The following is a 25474-nucleotide window of genomic DNA, read 5'->3' as shown; positions in this document are numbered from 1 at the left end:
TCTCTTTCAGAATTTTCGACGGTTTATTGTGATCCACACAGTCAAAGGCTTTGGCATAGTCAATAAAGCAGAAATAGATGTTTTTCTGGAACTCTCTTGCTTTTTCAATGATCCAATGGATGTTAGCAATTTGATCTCTGGTTCCTCTGCCTTTTCTAAAACCAGCTTGAACATCTGGAAGTTCACGGTTCACGTATTGCTGAAGCCTGGCTTGGAGTATTTTGAGCATTACTTGCGTGTGAGATGAGTGCAATTGTGCGGTAGTTTGAGCATTCTTTGGCATTGCCTTTCAGGGTATTAAAAAACAAAAACAACTTTTTAGTCATAGAAACAATGGTTATTTGAAATATGTACGAACAAACTGTGATTCTAGGTTCAAATGCCACTTGAGTTTTGTCTTGGAAAATGCAAACTAAAAATCTAAAACAGTTCTAAAAGGAAAAAAAAAACCAAACAAACCAGAAACCAATTCACCTGTCTGCATGAATATTTACTGGAACAATCACATGCTAAATTTTATTTCACCTTTATTGAGACAAGAGGTACCTAAAGAACCCGTGATTGAACATCCCACATTGACAAATAAGTTGTGATATATTTGGCCATATAATTTGTTTTGATTAACTGGATGGACACACATGTGAATTCTATAGTTAATGAGTATCTGTACATATTTGTGGGCATTCAATGCCACTTAAGTACAGCTGTTTCTGCTTGTTCACAAATTCATTGACTGAACCATCCTCTATTGAGTACTCATCATGTGGAAGGCATTATTCTAAGCTCGGAGCACATCAGCAGAGGATAGTGAAAGTGAAAGTGAAAGTCGCTCAGTTGTGTCCGACTCTTTGTGAGCCCACGGACTATATAGTCCACATAATTCTCCAGGCCAGAATACTGGAGTGGGTAGCCTTGCCCTTCTCCAGGGGATTTTCCCACCCCAGGGATCAAACCCCGCATTGCAGATGGACTCTTTACCAGCTGAGTCATAAGGGAAGCCCTCAGCAGAGGACATACCCTTCCAAAGATCTTTGTCCTCCTAAAGTTTGCCTTAGTACTCAGTCACTCAGTCCTGTCTGCCTCTTCGTGACCTCATGGACTGTAGCCCACCAGGCTCCTCTGTCCATGGAATTTTCCAGGCAAGAACACTGGAGTGGGTTACCATTTCCTTCTCCAGTGCCTACTGTGTTTTATCCTTTAGTCACCAACTGCTACTGCTAAGTCACTTCAGTCGTGTCCGACTCTGTGCGACCCCACAGACGGCAGCTCAACAGGCTTCCCAAAATGTAACAGGAATTAGAGAAATGTTTTATTTGTTCTAGGTCCCTAGGTCATAGATCCTGTGAATTTGTTCTAGATCCTGGTGAAAGTATTTTAAATAGATAATGTTAACCTACACTAGAAGAAAATAAAAGTGAGGTAACATTTTATAGAATAGGTAGTGTGTCCCTGGAACTTAGTATCCAGTAATGATAATGATCTAGTCTTGCTAATAATAGTAAATCAAGATGATTGTACCAAAAATAAATGGAAGGAAGTGAAAGTAAAAGAGGCAGATTTATGACTCTGCAGTATTACAAATAAGTGAGCAGAGTAATGAGAGAGAAGTCATCAGCAGTTTAGAAAGTCTACACGTATTTTAGAGCACAGTTTTGAATGTTAGTGACATTTTTGCTATATAACAACTTGCTTAGTAAAGCACTTATAGATGGATTTAGGGGGTTACATATGCTATGAACTATGACTTCCCTGCTGGCTCAGATGGTAAAGTGTCTGCCTACAATGTGGGAGACCCGGGTTCAATCCCTGGGTCAGGGAAGATCTTCTGGAGAAGGAAATGGCAACCCACTCCAGTGTTCTTGCCTGGAAAATCCCATGGACGGAAGAGCCTGGTAGGCTACAGTCCATGGGGTCACAAAGAGTCGGACACAACTGAGTGACTTCACTTTATGAACTATGAAGGTTTAGGGAATAGGAATTAATTTTAGATTCTCAGTAAAAGTTTTAATTGTCCTACTGTTATTAAAGAGAGAATAAAACATCATTAGATATAGAAAATACATATTCAATAAATACATGATAAAAAGTATCAAATCAAAGAAGATACAAAAAAAAAAGTTCATTATTCTGATTCATGTACCAATGTACTAATGAAGGGAAAGAAAAAAAGAAAGACAAAGAGGGAGAGGGAGTGAGGGGGAAAGGGCAGAGAAAGGAAGACTTAAGTATAGGGGACTTCCCTGATGGTTCAATGGTTAAGAATCCACCTAGCAAGGGATCCCTGGTCTGGGAAGATTCCACGTGCCTCAGGGCAACCCATGTGCCACGACTAAGACTGGCTGCAGTCAAGTAAACAAGTAAAATAAAATAAATAATAAGTATATGGCCCTAGAGAACCTACTGTATAGCACAAGGAATTCTACTCCATGCTCTGTGGTGACCTAAATGGAAAGGAAATCCCAAAAGAGGGGATATATATATATGGACTGCTGATTCACTTTATTGTACAGTAGAAATTAACACAACTTTGTAAAGCAGCTATATTCCAATAAAATTTTTTAGAAAATCACGTGACAGTAGCAGTGCTGGAAACAAAGGAAAATACAACTTGTATAGCTGGGGTGGAGCGCAGAGGTATTGTGTCACGTAAGGATGAAACAGTCCTCTGGAGTGAAAGTCAAATCTGAATTAGAGCAGACAGGTGCACAGTTACCTAGAAGGCAGGCTCACAGGCTTCCAGAAAGGACTAGAAAGTATCTATTTTTTAAAATTAATTGTTTAATTGAAGGATAATTGCTTTACAGAATTTTGTTGTTTTCTGTCAAACCGCAACATGAATCAGCCACAGGTATACATATACCCTCTCCCTTTTGAAACTTCCTCCCATCTCCCTCCCCATGCCAGCCCTCTAGGTTGATGGAGCCCATTTGAGTTTCCTGAGCAAATTCCTGCTGGCTATCTATTTTACCTATGGTAATGTAAGTTTCCATGTTACTCTATACATCTGACCCTCTCCTCCCCTCTCCCCATGTCCATAAGTCTATTCTCTATGTCTGTTTCTCCACTGCTGCCCTGTAAATAAATTATTCAGTATGATTTTTCTAGATTCCATATATATGCATTAGAATATGATATTTATCTTTCTCTTTCTGACTTACTTCACTCGGTAAAATAGGCTCTAGGTTCATCCATCTCATTAGAACTGACTCAAATGCACTCCTTTTTGTATCTGAGTAATATTCCATTGTGTATATGTACCATTACTTCTTTGGTAACTATTAACAGTGTAAATTACAGCGGTGTAGGCAATGTGGTAAAAGCAGGGTGGGGTCAGGACTGTTAAATGAAAGTGAAAGTCGCTCAGTCGTGTCCGACTCCTTGCGACTCCATGGACTATTCAGTTCATGGAATTCTCCAGGCTGGAATACTGGAGTGGGTAGCCATTCCCTTCTGCAGGGGATCCTCCCAACCTAGGGACTGAACCCAGGTCTCCCGCACTGCAGGTGGATTCTTTACCAGCTGAGCCACCAGGGAAGCCCCAGGACTGTTAATCTAAACACTATAAAATCAGAGTCTGGATGGCACTGCCTATTCCAGTTTTGTCTAGGGTAGTGGTTTTAAAGTTTGTTTTTTTTTTAAGAACTGCATTTTATATCATGATCTGAGTCCTCCCACAGTGTGGAGTGGAGCAGAAGACCTAGATCTAAAGGCTGAGGTGTAGTCCCCACAGAAGGAAGGATGTAGTAGGAAACCATTGTAATCAAGATCCCGAGGGAAAAGGGGCTGGGACAGTTTAAGGAAATGCAAAAAGGCCACTGATAATGTAGACAGGTGGCTCAGACAGTAAGGAATCTGCCTGCAATGCAGAGATTGGAGTTCCATCCCTGGGATGGGAGTATCCCTTGGAGAAGACATTGGCAACTCACTCCAGTATTCTAGCCTGATAATTCCATGGACAGAGGAGTCTGGTAGGCTGTAGTCCATGGGGTTGTAAAGAGTTGTACACAAATGAACGATTGATACTTGCTCAGAAGGAGCTTGGAAAGGAGACATGGTTGAACCCCCACCTCACACCCTCGTGGGCCAGGGCTATCTCTGTAGAGCCAGCTAGCACCTCAGTGGAGCACACCCCTGACAACGCCACTGTGGTGGTTTGATGTCAGCCACGGTGGGGGGGTCTTTATTCCATTTTGCTGCAAAAATCTGGGTTCCACGAAATCTGGGTCCTTTCTTCTGGGAGCCGGTTGCTAAACAATTATGAGCACACCCCTCACTACTGTAATGGGCACTTAAAAATTGATTTCCGTTTATTAGGTTGGTGCAAAAGTAATTGCAGTTTTTGTACTGTTGAACTTTGCCATGTGATAATTGGAATACATTCTTAAACAAATGTGTTTGTCAAGTGGTCCTTAGGAAGCACCACTACGAACAAAGCTAGTGGAGGTGATGGAATTCCAGTGAGCTATTTCAAATCCTAAAAGATGATGCTGTTAAAGTGCTACACTCAATATGCTAGCAAATTTGGAAAACTCAGCAGTGGCCACAGGACTGGAAAAGGTCAGTTTTCATCCCAATCCCAAAGAAAGACAATGCCAAAGAATGCTCAAACTACTGCACAATTGCACTCATCTCACACACTAGTAAAGTGATGCTCAAAATTCTCCAAGCCAGGCTTCAACAGTACGTGAACGGTGTTCAGCATGTTCAAGCTGGTTTTAGAAAAGGCAGAGGAACCAGAGATCAAATTGCTAACATCCGTTGGGTCATCGATAAAGCAAGAGAGTTCCAGAAAAACATCTACTTCTGCTTTATTGACTACGCCAAAGCTTTGACTGTGTGGACCACAACAAACTGTGGAAAATTCTTAAAGAGATGGAAATACCAGACCACCTGACCTGCCTCTTGAGAAACCTGTATGCAGGTCAGGAAGCAACAGCTAGAACTGGACATGGAACAACAGAATGGTTCCAAATAGGGAAAGGAGTACATTAAGGCTGTATATTGTCACCCTGCTTATTTAACTTATATACAGAGTACATCATGCAAAATACAGGGCTGGATGAAGCACAAGCTGGAATGAAGTTTGCCGGGAGAAATATCAATAAACTCAGATATGCATATGACACCACCCTTATGGCAGAAAGTGAAGAAGAACTAAAGAGCCTCTTGATGACAGTGAGAGTAAAAAGTTGGCTTAAAACTCAACATTCAAAAAACTAAGATTGTGGCATCTGGTCCCATCACTTCATGGCAAATCAATGGGGAAACAATGGAAACAGTGAGACTTTATTTTGGGGGCTCCAAAATCCCTGCAGATGGTGACTGCAGCCATGAAATTAAAAGACGCTTGCTCTTTGGAAGAAAAGTTATGACCAACCTAGACAGCATATTAAAAAGCAGAGACATTACTTCACCAAGAAAGGTCCATCTAGTCAAAGCTATGGTTTTTCCAGTAGTCATGTATGGATGTGAGAGTTGGACTATAAAGAAAGCTGAGGGCCAACGAATTGATGCTTTTGAACTGTGGTGTTAGAGAAGACTCTTCAGAGCCCCTTGGACAGCAAGGAGATCTAATCAGTCCATCGTAAAGGAAATCAGTCCTGAGAGTTCATTGGAACGACTGATGTTGAAGCTGAAACTCCAATACTTTGGCCAGTTGATGCAAAAAGCTGACTCATTTGTAAAGACCCTGATGCTGGGAAAGATTGAAGGTGGGAGGAGAAGGGGATGACAGAGGATGAGATGGTTGGATGGCATCACTGACTCAATGGAAATGAGTTTGGGTAAACTCCGGGAGTTGGTGATGTACAGGGAGGTCTGGCGTGCTGCGGTCCATGGGGTCACAAAGAGTTGGATATGATTGAGTGATTGAACTGAACTGAATGTGAAAATACAATTAAAAGGTTTCACAAATGTTTAGAATTCATGACCCAACCCAACCCGTGCCCCTGACCTTCATACTTGGCTTTACTTGGAAGGAAACTATAAGGATAAATTAACTAGAGGGTATTCAATGCATTTCCCTAAAATGGCAAAGCTGTTACTCAAATTTTTGGATCAGCTTCTAACATTTCTTCTGATTTACTGGGCTTATGTGTTGATTATTTAAAGGAAGAAATTTCAATTAATTTTTGTTTCTCTGTTCTTAATCCACTTATTCCACATGCTGGGGAATTCAAGAAAATTAAAGAAAAAGTACTTATAGTTTTTTCTGCTTGAAACTGTAAGTTTTATGGAGCTGTCAGCAATAAAGGACATAACTGCTGTATTACAAACTGTGGAAATGAACAGTTTAAATATTAAAGCTTAAAACTTTTTTCCCCCTAGTAATACATAAGTATTCCTATTATTAGAAGAGAACTATTTTATATTGCATCTGGGTTATCAGGACAGCCATCTTTGTTCTATTCCATCCCACTCAATTTGGAGTTAATATGTTAGATTCTAAACTGCTAAATACAGTTGAAAGTCATAGAATTAAATATATGAGGTAGTGCTAGGTTTTTGAGTTAGAAAGTGTTCAATTATAAAAGTAGACATGATGTATCAAAAGTTAATTTAAAATAAATGTAGCAATATTTTTGTAAACTGTAGTTACTCTGAATATAAAGGAAACACAGAATACTTCTAGTAAAGGAACTTAAAGAACTGCCTTTTAAGACTGGGAGCAGTAAAATACACTTTAATCTATTTAGAAGCATTTATCCTGATAATTCTAGCAAAGAAGTCTTTTAGTTAAGGTAACTCTGAACTTCTAGTCTGTGAGAAGGCAATGGCAACCCACTCCAGTACTCTTGCCTGGAAAATCCCATGGACGGAGGGGCCTGGTGGGCTGCAGTCCATGGGGTCGCTAGGAGTCGGACACGACTGAGCGACTTCCTGGAGAATCCCAGGGAGAGGGGAGCCTGGTGGGGTGATGTCTATGGGGTCTCACAGAGTCTTGCACGACTGAAGCGACTTAGCAGCAGCAGCAGCAGTCTGTGAAAACAGCATATAAAATACCTTTCTGCAAGTATGGTGAAAAAATTTTAAGTTATCATCAATATAGGAAAAAATTTTTAAGTTTGCCAATGATGTACCATTTTATAATTTAAATTGCCAAGACTGCATTGAATGAAAAATAAAACTATTTTCTACCTCACATGAAAGAAAAAATATTTTTACATGGGTTTAGGATAAAGTAAGGCTTATCTAGCTGATCATTTAAAATTTTTGATTTAAATTTATTGAAACTTGTTATAACTATGCTCTCCTGGTGACTCAGATGGTAAAAAAATCTGCATGTAATGCAAGAGACCTGGGTTCCACTCCTGGGTTGGGAAGATACCCTGGAGAAGGGAATGGCTACCCATTCCAGTATTCTTGCCTGGAGAATTCCACGGACAAAAGAGCCTGGTGGGCTACGGTTCATGGGGTTGCAGTGTCAGACACGACTGAGCAACTAACACATACTATGTTCTCAGCTTATACCTCAACTGCAATTAGTTTCATTTTCTAAGTTCATATCTTAAAATACCTTATATAGACTTTAGACTAAAAAAAAAATATAGTATTAAAAAAAAGATCATTATTCTCTGTAGAGAGTGGTTTGGAGAGAGAAATGAGTAGATTTAAGGAGACTGGTTAGGAGACTGACATAATCTAGGGAAGAGGACATGAGGGTTTGAACTCAAGTGGTAACAGAAATTCACAAACAGGAAATGAAACAAGAAGTATAAAATCAAAGAAATTGAAATCTTAAAAAAAAAATCTTAAATTAGAATTTGTTACATTGTTAGGAACTCATACTTTCCCCTTCTCTGTTAAAAAACACTAATTTCATAGCTCTATTGAAAAAGCCTAGAAATATTGAGGGTCTAGAAGCAATGAACATCCCCAGTGTGCAGAATGATTCATTCTTCCTGGTGTCACTAAGCCTGGTCTACTTCTTGATTTGCCTGTAGACTGGAAGTTAATTCTGAAGCCTTGATTTGACTCAGGTTAAATTTGTTTTTCTACAAGGATCCTGCATTGGTATTGTTTTATACTTCATGTTATATCAAGAGTCACGTAAGTCAACATAATCCAAGGTTGACTGGAGCATTTAGGTGGTTCGGTTCAGTTCAGTCACTCAGTCGTGTTTGACTCTTTGCAACCCCATGAATCGCAGCATGCCAGGCCTCCCTGTCCATCACCAACTCCCGGAGTTCACTCAAACTCACGTCCATCGAGTCGGTGATGCCATCCAGCCATCTTATCCTCTGTCGTCCCCTTTTCCTCCTGCCCCCAATCCCTCCCAGCATCAAAGTCTTTTCCAATGAGTCAACTCTTCACATGAGGTGGCCAAAGTACTGGAGTTTCAGCTTTAGCATCATTTCTTCCAAAGAAATCCCAGGGCTGATCTCCTTCAGAATGGACTGGTTGGATCTCCTTGCAGCCCAAGGGACTCTCAAGAGTCTTCTCCAACACCACAGTTCAAAAGTATCAATTCTTCAGCGGTAAGCTTTCTTCAGTCCAACTCTCACATCCATGCATGACCACTGGAAAAACCACAGCCTTGACTAGATGGACCTTTGTTGGCAAAGTAATGTCTCTTCTTTTCAATATGCTATCTAGGTTGGTCATAACTTTCCTTCCAAGGAGTAAGCGTCTTTTAATTTCATGGCTGCAATCATCATCTGCAGTGATTTTGGAGCCCCCCAAATAAAGTCTGACACTGTTTCCACTGTTTCCCCATCTATTTCCCATGAAGTGATGAGACCAGATGCCATGATCTTTGTTTTCTGAATGTTGAGCTTTAAGCCAACTTTTTCACTCTCCTCTTTCACTTGCATCAAGAGACTTTTTAGTTCCTCTTCACTTTCTGCCATTAGGGTGGTGTCATCTGCATATCTGAGGTTATTGATATTTCTCCTGGCAATCTTGATTCCAGCTTGCGCTTCTTCCAGCCCTGATATAAAGTTCTCCAATATCTTCTAATTGCTTTAGCATTCATTGGTGATTGATACCTGAATCACTTCATCAGGGGTTACTCAGTGGTGATTTCCTAACTCTTTCTTCTTTTTAAACATCTTTATTGAGGTATAACTGACATAAAATAAACTATACATTTAGAAAAATAGAATTTGATAAACATTTTTATATAACCATGAAACCACCACCATAATCAAGACAGTGAACACTTCCATCACCCCAAGATTTATTTTGTCCTTTTAAATATTTGCAAATTTTCATAATCAAAAGTTCTTTAAAAAGGAAACTAAGAGGCAGATCATCTGGGTGTGGTGATTGAAGCTTGCAGACTAATAAGAAAAGGGTCTGGAATGACTCATAGGTTTGTAATACAAGCCACTGATAGGAGCCATTTATTGAAACTGGGAACCCAGGAGAAGAAACTTGTTGAATTTAGTTTTGTACATGTTAAGTTTGAAGTTACAATGAGACATTCAAATGGAGATGTCATAGGCAGGTCTTATTCTAAAAGCTAAGTTTGGGTGAGAGATATAAACTTGGGGAAACTGGCATATAATAACTGAAGCCAGAGAGTTCGCTCATCAAGAGAATAAGTACAGAACATAAAAAAGACTTAAGGGGGAAAAGACAGTCTGAACAACTCTAATGTTTTACGATTAGGTACAAGAGGAGCAAGGGGGAAAATGATGAGTGTACAATATTGCAGAAGCAAGGGAAAACAGGTCAAGAACACATCACTGGTGCTTATCCCAGTAAGTGACATTCCACATAATGGTTTTACTTTTCACTTACAACTGATACATTACGGTTTGTAACCAGTGTAAGTGTGGGCAACTCTGGAAAGATTCGTCATCTTTAACTCATTAACAGAATTACGTTTCTGGGCCTGTAAGGCTGAGGACTGGACCATGGACTCAGTAAATCAACCAAAACAAACCATACCTTGGAAGACTCCTGATAGCTGTCTGGCTAGTGAGCTTTGCCTGGTGACCACCTCCAAGCTGCAGGAAGTCTTTCTTCGCAGCATTTACAGTACTAATTACTTTTTAAACTCTTGTTTTGCCTATCATCAGCTTCTCAGGTGGGTTTCCCAGGTGGCACTTGTGGCAGAGAACATGGCTGCCAATGCAAGAGACATAAGAGATATGGGTTCGATCCCTGGGTGGGCATGGCAATCCACTCCAGCATTCTTGCCTGGGAAATCCAATGGAGTTTGGCATGCTACAGCCCAGAGGGTCACAAAGAGTCGGACATGACTGAAGTGACTTAGAACGCATGCATGCTGCTTCTTAGGACCTTAAAACCAAAGGGAATCTGGCTCATTAACAAGTTCAGTCTTCCCTAAAGGCGGGAGTCTGGATTTAAACCCCTGCTGATTATACAACCCTGCCTGTACAATACAGTGACCCAGGGTCACCGTGTGATCTGGTGAGAGAAAGGGTTAATGGGTACAGAGTTTCAGATTTGAAAGAGGGAAAAAAGCTTGAGAGACCTACTGTACATTGTGAATATACTCAACATATTGAACCCTACAACTAAAAATGGGTAAATGGTAAATTTTATGTTATTTTATGTAAATTTTATGTTTTTTACTGCAATTTAAAAAAAGGAGAAAGACAAAATTAAGGTCTGGAAATTGAAAGAAAAGGCAAGGGTTGTAGTGGTATTAAGAAATGAACTAGAACAGAGTCTATGACACTAAAAAAAAAAATCCCTCTAATTCTTAATATATTAAAAAAAGTTACATCACTGTATCTCATCTGTGCCCAACTTATCAAATTAACATTTATAGCTTGAATTCAAGCACAGTGCTAAATACTGCAAACCAAAAAAGCTTAAGAAACAGTTCTTGCCTTCAAGGAAATGAACAAGTAAACAATCATAAAATATGGCAAGCAGAATTAAGAGATATAGAGTACAGAGTACACAATACAGATTACTATGGTAGAACAGACAGAACTTTCTGGAAGAAGTGGCACTTGAAATAGAAAATTCACAAATGTCATGCAAAAAGATTTCATACCACAATCTGATTCTGGATTTATTAGTGGTAGGAGATGACAGAAAGAACTGTATTTTTTAAAGGAGTAATTCATATCTAGAAATGAAAGCAAGGGAAAAAGGGAAAAAACAGGGATTTGAAGGGAGAAAGACTTTAAATTTCTTCATCATTGCATTTCTATTTTTAAAATTAGCTCCAAATTTTCCTGCTTCTGTGTTTTTGCCCACACCATTACTTTAACTTGGACTATCAATCAGTAATCCTTTATATTAAAATATGTACATATAACAAATGGAGTTACACTGAACTAAATTATAAAATGCTTTCAGATAAATAACTAGAATTGAAAATAAAATAGACATTCTCTTCTAGCATTTTGGAAGGAAACAAATTATGTCTACATGTTTAGTTTTAATGAACTATAAAGGTATCTGGAATCAGAATGTGTGCCTCAGAGAGGCTAAACAAACCAAACTTTGTTGCAGAAAATCTATTTTAGATGTATCCAAATGAAATAAAAGGGAAGCAGCAGATTAGAGTTTTTAGGCCAACAGTAGATTTACAAGTGTATATTATTATCAAAGGCTTTTTCTGTTCTCTCACACTCAGCTAATAGCTTATGAATGACATTTGTAAACTTTCAAAGAACACAGTGATCAGATAGACTCTTTTCTCATATCTACAAGGATAATAATCACTGATAAAATGTGTATCCACGGTTCTTCACTAGGAGTTAAAGGGGACAGAGAGGGTTTTAATTGTCATAACTGGGGGTGGGGGGGGGGTGGGAATGCCACCTTCATCTGGTGGTAGAGGCCAGTGGTGTCGATAAAACATTTCACAAAGCAAAGAACTGCCCCCCACTCCCATCCTGAACAAAAATTATCCAGCCTCTATGTCAACAGCTAGAGAAGGAAATGGCAACCCACTCCAGTATTCTTGCCTGTAAAACCCCATGGACAGAGGAGCCTGGCAGGCTACAATCCATAGGGTTGCAAAGAGTCAGACATGACTGAGCGACTTCACTTTACTTTCACACTTTATGCCAACAGTGGTTAAGAAAATCTGATACATAAAAATATATTTCTTTTTCTTTCTCTTTCACTCCTCTTCTTTCTTCTAAATTGTAACTCTTGAATAAGAAATGGAGCATATTTTATGACAAGCAACGTAGAAAATGCTACTGATTTCTTCTCACTGACTAGGTGTTTGGTCCATACTGCATCTGAATCAGCACTGTTTCAAACAAAGTGACAAGACACTTTTCATCAAATTTTTACTTGACCAATGGAATAATAGACTTTGTAAAGGATTGTATTGGTGAGCAATAATATGAAATGTAAGAAAAAAACAGACTCAAGAAAGAATCAGCAATTCATATACACTAACATGATACTGACTACCATTATCGGGCATTTGAAATGCTTTCTAGTATTCTTCACAAATGATTATTAATTTAAAAATTGTAAATTGTCTTGTATTTGTGTTATGACATTTAAATTCAAAATTTATGTAGTGAGGAAAATATTCACCAATATAACAGCTAACCAAAATATTTAGAAGCCACATGTTTAAAATGACTCAAAGAATTATGAAAGTTCCAAAATTTAAATCATAATAGAGTACACAATATTTATTTTTTAACAAAATAGATAAACCAAATATTTACATTTTATGTGTTTTGATTATGATGATAAAATTTGTTAATTTAATGTTCAGTTAAAATAAACTGTAAATTAGCTATTTAAAAAAAGTCAAGTCCATGATTAAGATAAACTTTCTGCTCATCAGAAAAAGAACTTCAGGAATCTGTCCAAAACACTAGGTCTTCATTTTTTGTATCTTAGACCACTCAGGTGCTTCTTTCTTGGTCTGTGAAAAAAAATAAAAGAATAAAATAAAATTAAGTAAAATGCTTATAAGAAGGACAGGAGTACAAGAGAAGCAATTCAAAGAACTAAGCAACTATACACACTGGGAATTTTTCTGTTAAATTATAGTAAATAATTGCTTTCTATAAATCAGAAGGATACTTAAGGGCAAAGATTTTGTCTTTTGTCAGAAATAATCTCCCACTGGAATGTCTATGAAAAAAACACACAGCTGTGTTTTCTGGCTTAAAGTTTGCATTTAACATATTCTACAGAGGTGAGCCGGAGAAGGCAATGGCACCCCACTCCAGTACTCTTGCCTGGAGAATCCCAGGGACGGGGGAGCCTGGTTGGCTGCCGTCTCTGGGGTTGCACAGAGTCGGACATGACTGAAGTGACTTAGCAGCAGCAGCAGCACAGAGGTAAGCATTTTATGAACTGATTCTATTTTTCAAAGAAAATTATAAAAAAAAAAACAAGGCCACAGTTTCTTTTTAGTTGTCTTAGCTATCTATATAGATACTCATTCACTCAGTAGTTAGTGAAGAATTTCTAGATCTAAATCATTGTGCTTTGGGTATTCTGAATTGTTAAGTATAGGCTTGGCCAAAAGGTTTGTCCGTTTTGACTGTATGATGTTATGTTGACCAACCAGAGTACTTCTTGGGTTTACTGCTCAATCATTTCAGTCTGAAAGAGTGGTAGCAAAGGAGCAGGGAAGGTGGGCTGCGATAAAACTCAGAAATCTATATAAGGTACTGATTCCAATCAAAACATCTTATTTTATATAATAAATCACATATGCAGTTACTCCTTTCCCATTTATACCTCCTTAAAATTATGAAGAACCACATTCCTAAATACATAAAAATATATGTACACTGGCATATAGGTAGGTATGATAACTTGTAATTTTACCTTTCTCATATGCCATAGCTGAATGCACAAAATATTAGAAGTGACACCAATGGTCAGCTCCTCTTGACCTTAGCCATGCCCTTGGCCACCTTCGGTTACCACCATATACACCAGTAGTCCCTCCATCTCCTTCCTCAGACCCCATCTGTATTTCCATAGCCCTAACTTGAGCTACAGATACTTTTACATAACGCCTGCTGCTGCTGCTGCTAAGTCGCTTCAGTCGTGTCCGACTCTGTGCGACCCCATAAACGGCAGCCCACCAGGCTCCCCCATCCCTGGGATTCTCCAGGCAAGAATACTGGAGTGGGTTGCCATTTCCTACATAACACCTAAAGGCAACTAAAATTCAGTATGTCAAAAGGAACTCCCCCAATCCTCCATATTTTGTCTTGGTGAATGGTACCATATTTTGTTCAGTCACCTAAACCAAAAATGTTTGATTCCTCTTCATCTTAGCTTTCTTCTTTTTTTTCTGCTTGCTGTCTTCACTCTAAACAGTCCTTAACATTTACAGAAATATCTTTTACATTCCTTATTCTCTATCTTGACTCTAAAAGGCTTACCTTGGGCCTTTATTTCTGCTTCATTCCTGCAAGAATTTCCTAATTCTGATTTGACTATCTCTTCTGTTCATCACCCACAATCCTTCCAAGCTTATCTTTCTAAAACGCAAACCTGCATTAAAACACTTTAGTTGTTTTTCTTTAATAGAAAGTCCAAAGTCCTTAGTATTAAAGGTGAAAGAAGGCTTCAGGGTGAAACAGGGAAAAGCCAGGCTTTATCTTCCAAGAGAATTCAAAGGTGACAGGGGCTAACCAAATCTAAAAGAAACCAAAGTACAAACCAGAATGCTAGCTGATCTGCCAGAGGAGGAGTAGGTTCCATTCTGAGAAACTATGATCTTCAGTAAGTCATGACATAAACTGGTTTTAACTGTGGCTCGAGGATAAAAAAATGTGAAAGCAAATTGTATAGACCAAGAAAAAGGCATAGAATTTGTATATCTACATTTTCTAAATCAACTGATAGTATTATGTATGTGTGTGTGTATGTTTAGTCGCTGAGTTATGTCCGACCCTTTTGTGACCCCACGGACTATAAGCCTGCCAGGCTCCTCTGCTCATGGGATTTCCCATGTAAGAAAACTGGAGTGGGTTGCAATTTTCTTCTCCAGGGGATCTTATTGACAAGGAATCAAACCCACGTCTCCTGCATTTGCAGGTGGGCTCTTTACCCACCATCAGGGAAGCCCCTTATGCATGTATGGTTGTGGCTGTTCAGTCGCTAAGTCTTGTCTGACTCTTTGCAACCTTGTGGACTGTAGCATGCCATGCTCCTGTGTCTTCCACTGTCCTCAGATTCATGCCCACTGAGTAAGCAATACTAACTAACCATCTTATCCTCTGCTGCCCTTTTCTCCTTTTGCTTTCAATCTTTCCCAGCATCAGGGTCTTTTCCAGAGTCAGCTCTTCATATCAGGTGGCCCAAGTACTGGAGTTTCAGCAACAGTCCTTCCAATATATATTCAGGGTTGATTTCCTTTAGGATTGACTGGTTTCATCTTCTTGCTGTCCAAGGGACTCTCAAGAATCTTCTCAAGCACCACAATTCGAAAGCATTAATTCTTCGGTGCCCAGCCTTCTTTATGGCTCACAGCTATACACAACTCCTGGTAGCTTTGACTATAAGGACATTTGTTGCAAAGTGATGTCTCTGCTTTTGAATATGCTGTCTAGGTTTGCCATAGCTTTCCTTCCAAGGAGCAAGTGTCTTTTATTTCATAGTGCCAGTCTACATCCACAGTGATTTTGGACCCCAAGAAAAGAATATCTGCCACTGCTTCCATTTTTTCCCCTTCTATTTGCCATGAAGTAATAGGACCTGATGGCATGATCTTGGTTTTGTGAATGCTGAGTTTCAAGCCAGGGTTTTTGTTTGTTTGTTTTTTAAATATAAATTTATTTATTTTAATTGGAGGCTAATTACTTTACAATATTGTATTGGTTTTGCCATACATCAACATGAATCTGCCACAGGTGTACACGTGCTCCCCATCCTGAACCCCCCTCCCTCCTCCCTCCCCGTACCATCCCTCTGGGTCATCCCAGTGCACCAGCCCCAAGCATCCAGTATCATGCATTGAACCTGGACTGGTGATTCGCTTCATATATGATATTATACAAGTTGCAGGGCCATTCTCCCAAATCATCCCACCCTTTCCCTCTCCACAGAGTCCAAAAGACTGTTCTATATATCTGTGTTATTGTGCTCTTTCACCCTTAAGAGGCTCTTTAATTCCTCTTCATTTCCTGCCATTGGTAAATAAAACTTTTGATAATAAAAAGGAATCTTAAGACTCATAAAGGACAGAACCAACATTTCAGTGGCAGACTGTCCTTCCTGATGGCTTCAATCTGTATCTTGTCCATTGCAGATCATTCTCTCTCCATCCCCGCCTCCCAATACCTTCTTTCTTCAGATGTGTTAATGAAGTAGCTTTGCCACAGTCAAGTGGGCCTCTGTCTTGGGGATTAACTGCTTTTCCACGTCATAAATGAACTTTTCAATTCTTTTGTCATAATCATTTAAAATTGGTTTCACAGCTTGCTCCCACGGGACTAACGTTTGTTCCTTATTCATACGTTTGTGGGGAGAACTTCACCATCACTGTCATGTTCAAACTACACTGACCTGGAAGCCAGAGCCCTTTAGGATCTTGCCCAGACTACTTCTCTAATCCTAACTCTTAACACTTCACTACATGAACTAAATTGTTTGTAGTTGACATTATTTTTTAAATAACTTATTGAACACCTATTTATATACCAGGTCCCTGTGTTAGGCTGCACAGATATAAAAATGAATAAAGGATTCCCTGGAAGTCCTGTGGTTAGGGCTCTGTGCTTTCATTGCAGAGGACCCCAGTTTGATCCTGGGTTGGGGAACTGAGATTCCACCAACTGCGCGGCCAAAATATTAAGAATACCCTACGACATGGCCTGCTGGTTGCCTGGGTTACATCTGTTTTCCTCTTCTGAAACACAGAACTCTGATTTTATTATGAGAGTAATGAAAAACTACATTTATCAGCCGCCCGGCTTCCCAGGAGGTGCAGATAAGAACCCACCAACGCAGGGGACACGGGTTCAGTCCCTGGTCTGGGACCATTCCACATGCCGAGGAGCAACTGAACCTGCGCACCACAACTACTGAAGCCCGCATGCCTAGAGCCCGAGCTCCAAAACAAGAGAAGCCGCCGCGAGGAGAAGCCCGTGCACGGCGACAAGAGAGCAGTCCCTGATCTCCGATCTCCGAAGCCAGAGAAAGCCTGCAGCGAAGAAGACCCAGCACAGAGAGAAACAAAGAAGCAAGGAAAGCAGTGTGTACATGTCCAAAAAAGGAAATAAATGAAAATGTTTTGAAAAAAGCAGAAACACTGAAAAAGGGTACGATTTCCAGTGTGAGCTACCTGGATTTTGCTGTTACAGAAAGTCACATATTTTATTAGATATTTTGTATTCTAAAATATATTTAAAAAAAGTAATAGGAACTCATTTCCTACGTGTTTAATAGCAAAGCAAGTTTCCATCAGAATCTATTTTTACCTGGGTATACTGACTTAATATTAAGATAATGATGAGACTTAGCAAAACCCAGCTGCTCAAAACTCTTGAGCATTTGGTTTTATTTCTTTCAAGCATTAAGTGTCATCTTCTTGAGGAGGCCACCCCTCTCTATTCCTCACTCCCCATCTTGTTTTATCTTTCCCTATAGCATCTGTCAATTTTCCAATTTCTCCACAATTTGTTTTTTGGTTTGCTTCTCAATTTATAGTTTAATTTTCATAAAAGAATATAAGCTCATAGAAGGAGGAATTTTTATATCCTTATTACCTCTAACAGTGCTTGGCGTAAGGTAGGGGCTCAGAAACTTTTTTTTAAATGAATAAACGATGTTAGGGTTAGCTATGATATACAGTTCTCAGTTCTATTTAAGTCTGGCTATGAATTCTCATGAGAGTTTATATTCAAGACTTGCCCCTATGCAATGTGAAAGAAAATGCCACCACAGTAATGCCATAATATGGCTGCAACTAATCAGGTAACATCACCATTTACAAGCAAGGTGGGCACTATTAATGATTCTAAGTAACACTGCCATTATTGAATGGGAATGATCCCACATTGAAGGTCAGGAAGGGCCGCGGTGAGGAGATACCCTCGTCCAAGGTAAGGAGCAATGGCTGCGCTTTGCTGGAGCAGCCATGAAGAGATACCCCACGCCCAAGGGAAGAGAAACCCAACTAAGACGGTAGGTGTTGCGAGAAGGCATCAGAGGGCAAACACACTGAAACCATACTCACAGAAAACTAGTCAATCTAATCACACTAGGACCACAGCCTTGTCTAACTCAATGGAACTAAGCTATGCCTGTGGGGCAACCCAAGATGGGTGGGTCATGGTGGAGAGATGTGACAGAATGTGGTCCACTGGAGAAGGGAATGGCAAACCACTTCAGTATTCTTGCCTTGAGAACCCCATGAACAGTATGAAAAGGCAAAATGATAGGATACTGAAAGAGGAACTCCCCAGGTCAGTAGGTGCCCAATATGCTACTGGAAATCAGTGGAGAAATAACTCCAGAAAGAATGAAGGGATGGAGCCAAAGCAAAAACAATACCCAGTTGTGGATGTGACTGGTGATAGAAGCAAGGTCCAATGCTGTAAAGAGCAATATTGCATAGGAACCTGGAATGTCAGGTCCATGAATCAAGGCAAATTGGAAGTGGCCAAACAAGAGATGGCAAGAGTGAATGTCGACATTCTAGGAATCAGCGAACTAAAATAGACTGGAATGGGTGAATTTAACTCAGATGACCATTATATCTACTACTGCGGGCAGGAATCCCTCAGGAGAAACGGAGTGGCCATCATGGTCAACAAGAGTCCGAAATGCAGTACTTGGATGCAATCTCAAAAACGACAGAATGATCTCTGTTCGTTTCCAAGGCAAACCATTCAATATCACAGTAATCCAAGTCTATGCCCCAACCAGTAACGCTGAAGAAGCTGAAGTTGAACGGTTCTATGAAGACCTACAAGACCTTTTAGAACTAATACCCCAAAAAGATGTCCTTTTCATTATAGGGGACTGGAATGCAAAAGTAGGAAGTCAAGAAACACCTGGAGTAACAGGCAAATTTGGCCTTGGAATACGGAATGAAGCAGGGCAAAGACTAATAGAGTTTTGCCAAGAGAATGCACTGGTCATAACAAACACCCTCTTCCAACAACACAAGAGAAGACTCTACACATGGACATCACCAGATGGTCAACACCGAAATCAGACTGATTATATTCTTTGCAGCCAAAGATGGAGAAGCTCTATACAGTCAGCAAAAACAAGACCAGGAGCTGACTGTGGCTCAGATCATGAACTCCTTATTGCCAAATTCAGATTTAAATTGAAGAAAGTAGGGGAAACCACTAGACCATCCAGGTATGACCTAAATCAAATACCTTATGATTATATAGTGGAAGTGAGAAATAGATTTAAGGGCCTAGATCTGATAGATAGAGTGCCTGATGAACTATGGAATGAGGTTCGTGACATTGTACAGGAGACAGGGATCAAGACCATCCCATAGAAAAGAAATGCAAAAAAGCAAAACGGCTGTCTGGGGAGGCCTTACAAATAGCTGTGAAAAGAAGAGAAGAGAAAAGCAAAGGAGAAAAGGAAAGACATAAACATCTGAATGCAGAGTTCCAAAGAATAGCAAGAAGAGATAAGAAAGCCTTCTTCAGCGATCAATGCAAAGAAATAAAGGAAAACAACAGAATGGGAAAGACTAGGGATCTCTTCAAGAAAATCAGAGATACCAAAGGAACATTTCATGCAAAGATGAGCTCGATAAAGGACAGAAATGGTATGGACCTAAGAGAAGCAGAAGATATTAAGAAGAGATGGCAAGAATACACAGAAGAACTGTACAAAAAAGATCTTCACGACCCAGATAATCACGATGGTGTGATCACTGACCTAGAGCCAGACATCCTGGAATGTGAAGTCAAGTCGGCCTTAGAAAGCACCAATATGAACAAAACTAGTGGAGGTGATGGAATTCCAGTTGAACTATTCCAAATCCTGAAAGATGATGCTGTGAAAGTGCTGCACTCAATATGCCAGCAAATTTGGAAAACTCAGCAGTGGTCACAGGCCTGGAAAAGGTCAGTTTTCATTCCAATCCCAAAGAAAGGCAATGCCAAAGAATGCTCAAGCTACCCCACAATTGCACTCATCTCACACGCTAGTAAAGTAATGCTCAAAATTCTCCAAGCCAGGCTTCAGCAATATGTGAACTGTGAACTTCCTGATGTTCAAGCTGGTTTTAGAAAAGGCAGAGGAACCAGAGATCAAATTGCCAACATCCGCTGGATCATAGAAAAAGCAAGAGAGTTCCAGAAAAACTTCTATTTCTGCTTCTTTGACTATGCCAAAGCCTTTGACTGTGTGGATCACAAGAAACTGTGGAAAACTCTTCAAGAGATGGGAATACCAGACCACCTGATCTGCCTCTTGAGAAATTTGTATGCAGGTCAGGAAGCAACAGTTAGAACTGGACATGGAACAACAGACTGGTTCCAAATAGGAAAAGGAGTTCGTCAAGGCTGTATATTGTCACCCTGTTTATTTAACTTATATGCAGAGTACATCATGAGAAATGCTGGACTGGAAGAAACACAAGCTGGAATCAAGATTGCTGGGAGAAATATCAATAACCTCAGATATGCAGATGACACCACCCTTATGGCTGAAAGTGAAGAGGAACTAAAAAGCCTCTTGATGAAAGTGAAAGTGGAGAGTGAAAAAGTTGGCTTAAAGCTCAACATTCAGAAAACGAAGATTATGGCATCTGGTCCCACCACTTTATGGGAAATAGATGGGGAAACAGCGGAAACAGTGTCAGACTTTATTTTTCTGGGCTCCAAAATCACTGCAGATGGTGACTGCAGCCATGAAATTAAAAGACGCTTACTCCTTGGAAGGAAAGTTATGACCAACCTAGATAGCATATTCAAAAGCAGAGACATTACTTTGCCAACAAAGGTTCGTCTAGTCAAGGCTATGGTTTTTCCTGTGGTCATGTATGGATGTGAGAGTTGGACTGTGAAGAAGGCTGAGCGCCGAAGAATTGATGCTTTTGAACTGTGGTGTTGGAGAAGACTCTTGAGACACTGGGCTCTTCTTTACCATCTGAGCCAAAACACTGCTTTAATTTTCTGAGCTGGTTTAGGTTAATTATATTTGTAACTTTATAAAGAAACAGTACAAATTAGTGAAAACCTCCCATTATTAGTGGTGTTAGCAGGCCCTGAAGTAAACTGTATTCCAGATCTAGGAAAGAGCTCAGGGGGCTGTGGTTAAAAACAAATGATGGGATTAACTGGAAACCAACCAGAAGTAATTTACTGTTACAATGTGATTCCGGAGATAATAACTGATAAGATAGCTACTTTTGTATCATCCAGAAACAGACAACTAAAACATTAATATATAACTTGGGGATTGTAACATTGAGAAGATTGCTGACTGATAAATGCAGACACAATATGCCTGGTAGATTATTCCTGGAATCTAGAAAGAGAGCTAGAAATTAAGAATCTATTAATGTTCAGCCAGCATCACTTTTTTGAAGTAAAGAAATACTATGTTTAGCAGATATAATCACTGTATTTTGAAAACAAAGATACAAACTAGGAATCAAAGAAACAAATATTTATGAGTCCTCAAAGGCAGGGCTCAACTTAAATGAGTCTAGGAGAGAAGACTAGCTTTTCTACGAAGGAAGTGACTAAATGAGAAACTGCCCCAAATCATACAGTCCTCACAGCTCTACTTGCATGCTTACTAAAAAGAATCCTTATTTCTAATTTAGCTCACAGCTACATTACATCAAAAAGACGTTGCTATTACTGAGAGCTGAAATTACAAAATTATTTTTAAAAATATAAATAGACATAGCTAGATATCTTGAGGTCTGAGCATGTTCTGATGAGATAAATCTAGATTCAACATGAAATAGTGAAACCAGAGCTTCCAAACAAATGTGACAAGAAAGCATTAGAGGTATGATGAGCAACTGGCTCCTGAACCTTCAGACATGGCTGGAGCTGCTTCAACCTACCAGCAAAGTTCATTTACCCTGGTGTGCCATAAAATCTTATGCTTATTCTGCACACATTAGACACAGTAACTCCCCATTCCCCTGCTTTCTGGTAACCAGCATTCTAATAATTCCCGCCTCTCTGAATCAGACTACTCTATGCATACCTTACTGATGTGTATTTTTCTTTTGTCCTAAGAGAAAGCACTAAGCGGTGAAATGCCTAAAGTCTGGCGTAAGAATGTAGTAAGAGAGGTGTAAAGTCAGATTATTAAACATTCTCATTCTGAATAATGAAAAGGAGCAAATTAGAAAATGTTTTATGAATATTACACTCTCTGCCTTGGAATTTCTCACTCATTAACCCTTATTGTGCTTGTCAAATCCTAGACATTCTTCAAGATCAACCTCAGTGCTTTCTTTCCTGGTGCCCATCCACATCATATTATCTCTCTTTTTTTCTTTGAATTTTCATAGTAATTTGTATTTCCTTTAAAAGAGTCCACCCAATTTCACCTTTTACTATTTTCATTTGTTTTCTTATCCTTGATATTAGAGGACAAGCATCTGTAAAGCTGACTTTTTTCTTAACACTTACTTCAAACTTTTTAATGTATTTATTTTTATTTTATCTTTAAAATTATTCTTATTTTTTAGCTACACAAGAGGCATGTGGGATCTTAGTTCCCCAACCAGGGATCGAACCTGCACACCCTGCGCTGGACCGAGAAGTCCAAAGTTGACTCTCTCTTCATGATCAGATGCTCCATAATGCTTAGGTCCTCCACAGAGACAGCACACACGTGTTCAACTTAACTTATTTGAATATGTTTTGCCTTCAGATGACTACACATAGCCTTCTAAATCACTTCTTGAGAATCAAGTGGTTTATATAATCATTTTTAAAAAAATTTTATAAATGTAATTTACCCATTCAACATACACTAGCCAATGAGGTAACCAGTATAAGCCAAGACCAGGACACTATCATGAACTCCCTGTAATTGCGACCCTTCAATTACGTACTTGTGCTGCATATTCTTATTATGTTCCCTATTTTATTTGGAGATTCAGGTTCTACAAATTCTACCAGGTTCTACCAGGATTGAGCCTACAGTCCCTGGTGGCTCAGCGGTAAAAGAATCCGCCTGCAATGCAGGAGACATGGGTTTGATCCTTCAGTCTGGAAGATTCCCCTGGAGAAGGAAATGGCTACCACTTGAGTATTCTTGCCTGGAAAATTCGGTGGATAGAGGAGCCTGGTGGGCTACAGTCCATGGGGTTGCAAAGAGTTGGACATGACTTAGCAACCAAACCACCACAATCTACCTGGAGACAAGACGAACAGTGGGGTTGCTAATATGTATTTAAAGAAACTATTGACAAAATAATGACAATGATATGAATCCTGAGTATAAAGGTATTTTGGGAAAGGAACAGAAAACTAGCAAAAGACAGTTCCTTGCTGCTCTGAAAGGAGAGGAGTGTTGCTACAAAGACGATTCAAACAGCTCTTGTTGTCATCTAGGAAGGGGATAGTAAAAATGGCTAGGACAGCTAAAAACCACCTTGAAAGAGAAAGTAGATTATTGGTGGGAACAAACTGTGAGTTTCGGATGAAAGAGACTGAATGGTATTGCCTGATGCAGAAGCAGCATGTGGTCTGAGAAGCTGCTGCTTTCACTTTCCTTGTAGTTTATTTGTTGTTTTTCAGTTTCTCCGTCGTGTCCGACTCTTTGTGACCCCATGTAGTTTATTTAGTTCAACACTAAAATTCCCCACAGTTTAGATGATAACTAAATTGGGCAGGCAAATAACTGTTTCTTTTTTTTTAAGTCCTATGTTACCAAGTATTTATTATCTGCTTTGATCTTGTGCTGTGTAAGGCAATGGGAACAAGCTTCTATCCTCAAAGCACTTACATTCTATGGTTCAATTTAGTCTTTGTTGGTACATCAAAAATGCCTGAATAATAACCCTGCCAACATGTGTGATTTCAACAGTCAAGAGTTTTCCTACAGAATACAACTTGTGGGAGACACTGCCCTGGTGGTCCAGAGGCTGAGAACTTCTTTCCAATGCAGCGGATGTGGGTTCCATCCCCGGTCGGAGAAACAAAGATCCCATGTATAGCAGAGCAGCTAAGCCTATGTCCTCCAACTGGAGCCCGGGTGCCTCACTGGAGACCTTGAGAGCTGCAAACTCCAGACCTTGAGAGCTGCAAACTCACTGGAGACCTTGAGAGCTGCAAACTCCAGACCTTGAGAGCTGCAAACTCACTGGAGACCTTGAGAGCTGCAAACTCCAGAACTGCAAACTCCAAAGCTCCTGCTCTGCAGCGTACGAGCACAACCAGAGAGAAGCCTGTTGCTGCCAGAAAGATCCTGAGTGCTGAAACTAAGACCTGACACAGCCAGCCAAAAAAGAGAAAGAAACAAAAAAAAATACACCTTGTGGGGTTGTCTTCGTATGTAAATATCACGTGAACACTGCAGGACATTTTTATGATTATAAACTTATGTGAAGAAAACTGTCTTAAGCTCTTATTCCTCCCCTTTCTCTTCTCTAACTCAGCTCTACCTTCACCCTGCAATCGCAAGTGACTGTTGCTCAGTCATGTTTGACTATGTGACCCCATGGACTGCAGCCCACCAGGCTCCTCTGTTCATGGGATTTCCCAGGCAAGAATACTGGAGTGGGTTGCCATTTCCTCCTCCAGGGGATCTTCCCAACCTAGGGATCAGACCTGGGTCTGCTGCATTGCAGGTGATTCTTTACCACTTGAGCTACCAGGGAATCCACCTTCACCCTACTGCCCATTTAACAGGGGCTCTGCGTGTTTTCTTCATATTTTCAGTGTATATATAAACATGCACCTATCCATCCCATTAAATATTGAATTTGTATTAGGGAAAAATACAAACAGCAAATAATTTCAGCCAAAGGATCTGGAAATAAATTAGAAATGTTCCATTTTAGCTATAGAACCATAAAATTATGTAATGGTTAGATCTTACTTTCAAATATTAGCACCATAAATTCCTATTAACAAGATCAGAGAAAACATAAGAAAAGCATTGCTATGGAAAATTGAAAATACTCAGTAACTGTAGAAATTATGATGCTTTAAGATAATCATGGATGCTAGTATAAAAGAAGTCCAGGCCTTATATCATGTAATCTTGCTCCTTATTTTACAGATAAGAACCAGTTCAGGGCATTTTAGTGACTTGCCCCAGGTGACCCGGTCAGTTCTCATTCCAAATTCTACATTATTAGCAACATAGTCTTGATTTGACTGGTATATAGCGTGGGCTCTCAGTTTTCATTAGGATGTAGCTGAGATTATACCTCTTTTGAAACATTTTCTCTAGTATATAAGAAAAAGATTATTGTAGAAAAAAAGAAAATACAGATAAGCATAAAGGAGGAAATAAAAACTACTCAATTAAGACTTTATATTTAAAATCTTATCTGTCTTCTCTTTGCAAAACCTTATCTTGACATCCTGGAGAAATCTGTTACTTTTGTATGGGTGACAGTCAGGATTTCAGGATATCAGAA

The 25474-nt window shown here is 39.6% G+C and overlaps 1 protein-coding gene across 3 annotated transcripts in view; it reads right to left on the bottom strand.

Moving 5' to 3' along the window:
• Positions 1 to 11551: 11551 nt before the first annotated feature.
• Positions 11552 to 25474, bottom strand: part of PIBF1 (progesterone immunomodulatory binding factor 1) — a 231186-nt gene continuing 217263 nt past the window's right edge. For 2 of the 3 annotated variants that reach the window (XM_027557667.1, XM_027557670.1), the window contains one exon: positions 11552 to 12826. In XM_027557667.1, coding sequence (XP_027413468.1) covers positions 12776 to 12826 — 51 coding nt within the window. In that variant the 3' untranslated portion in view covers positions 11552 to 12775. The remainder of the gene's footprint in view (positions 12827 to 25474) is intronic. The other variant, XM_027557669.1, reaches the window with a different exon arrangement.

The sequence above is a fragment of the Bos indicus x Bos taurus genome, chromosome 12 (genome assembly GCF_003369695.1).
Source record: "Bos indicus x Bos taurus breed Angus x Brahman F1 hybrid chromosome 12, Bos_hybrid_MaternalHap_v2.0, whole genome shotgun sequence".
Lineage (NCBI taxonomy): Eukaryota > Metazoa > Chordata > Mammalia > Artiodactyla > Bovidae > Bos > Bos indicus x Bos taurus.
This window is presented reverse-complemented; position numbering and strand designations above follow the sequence as displayed.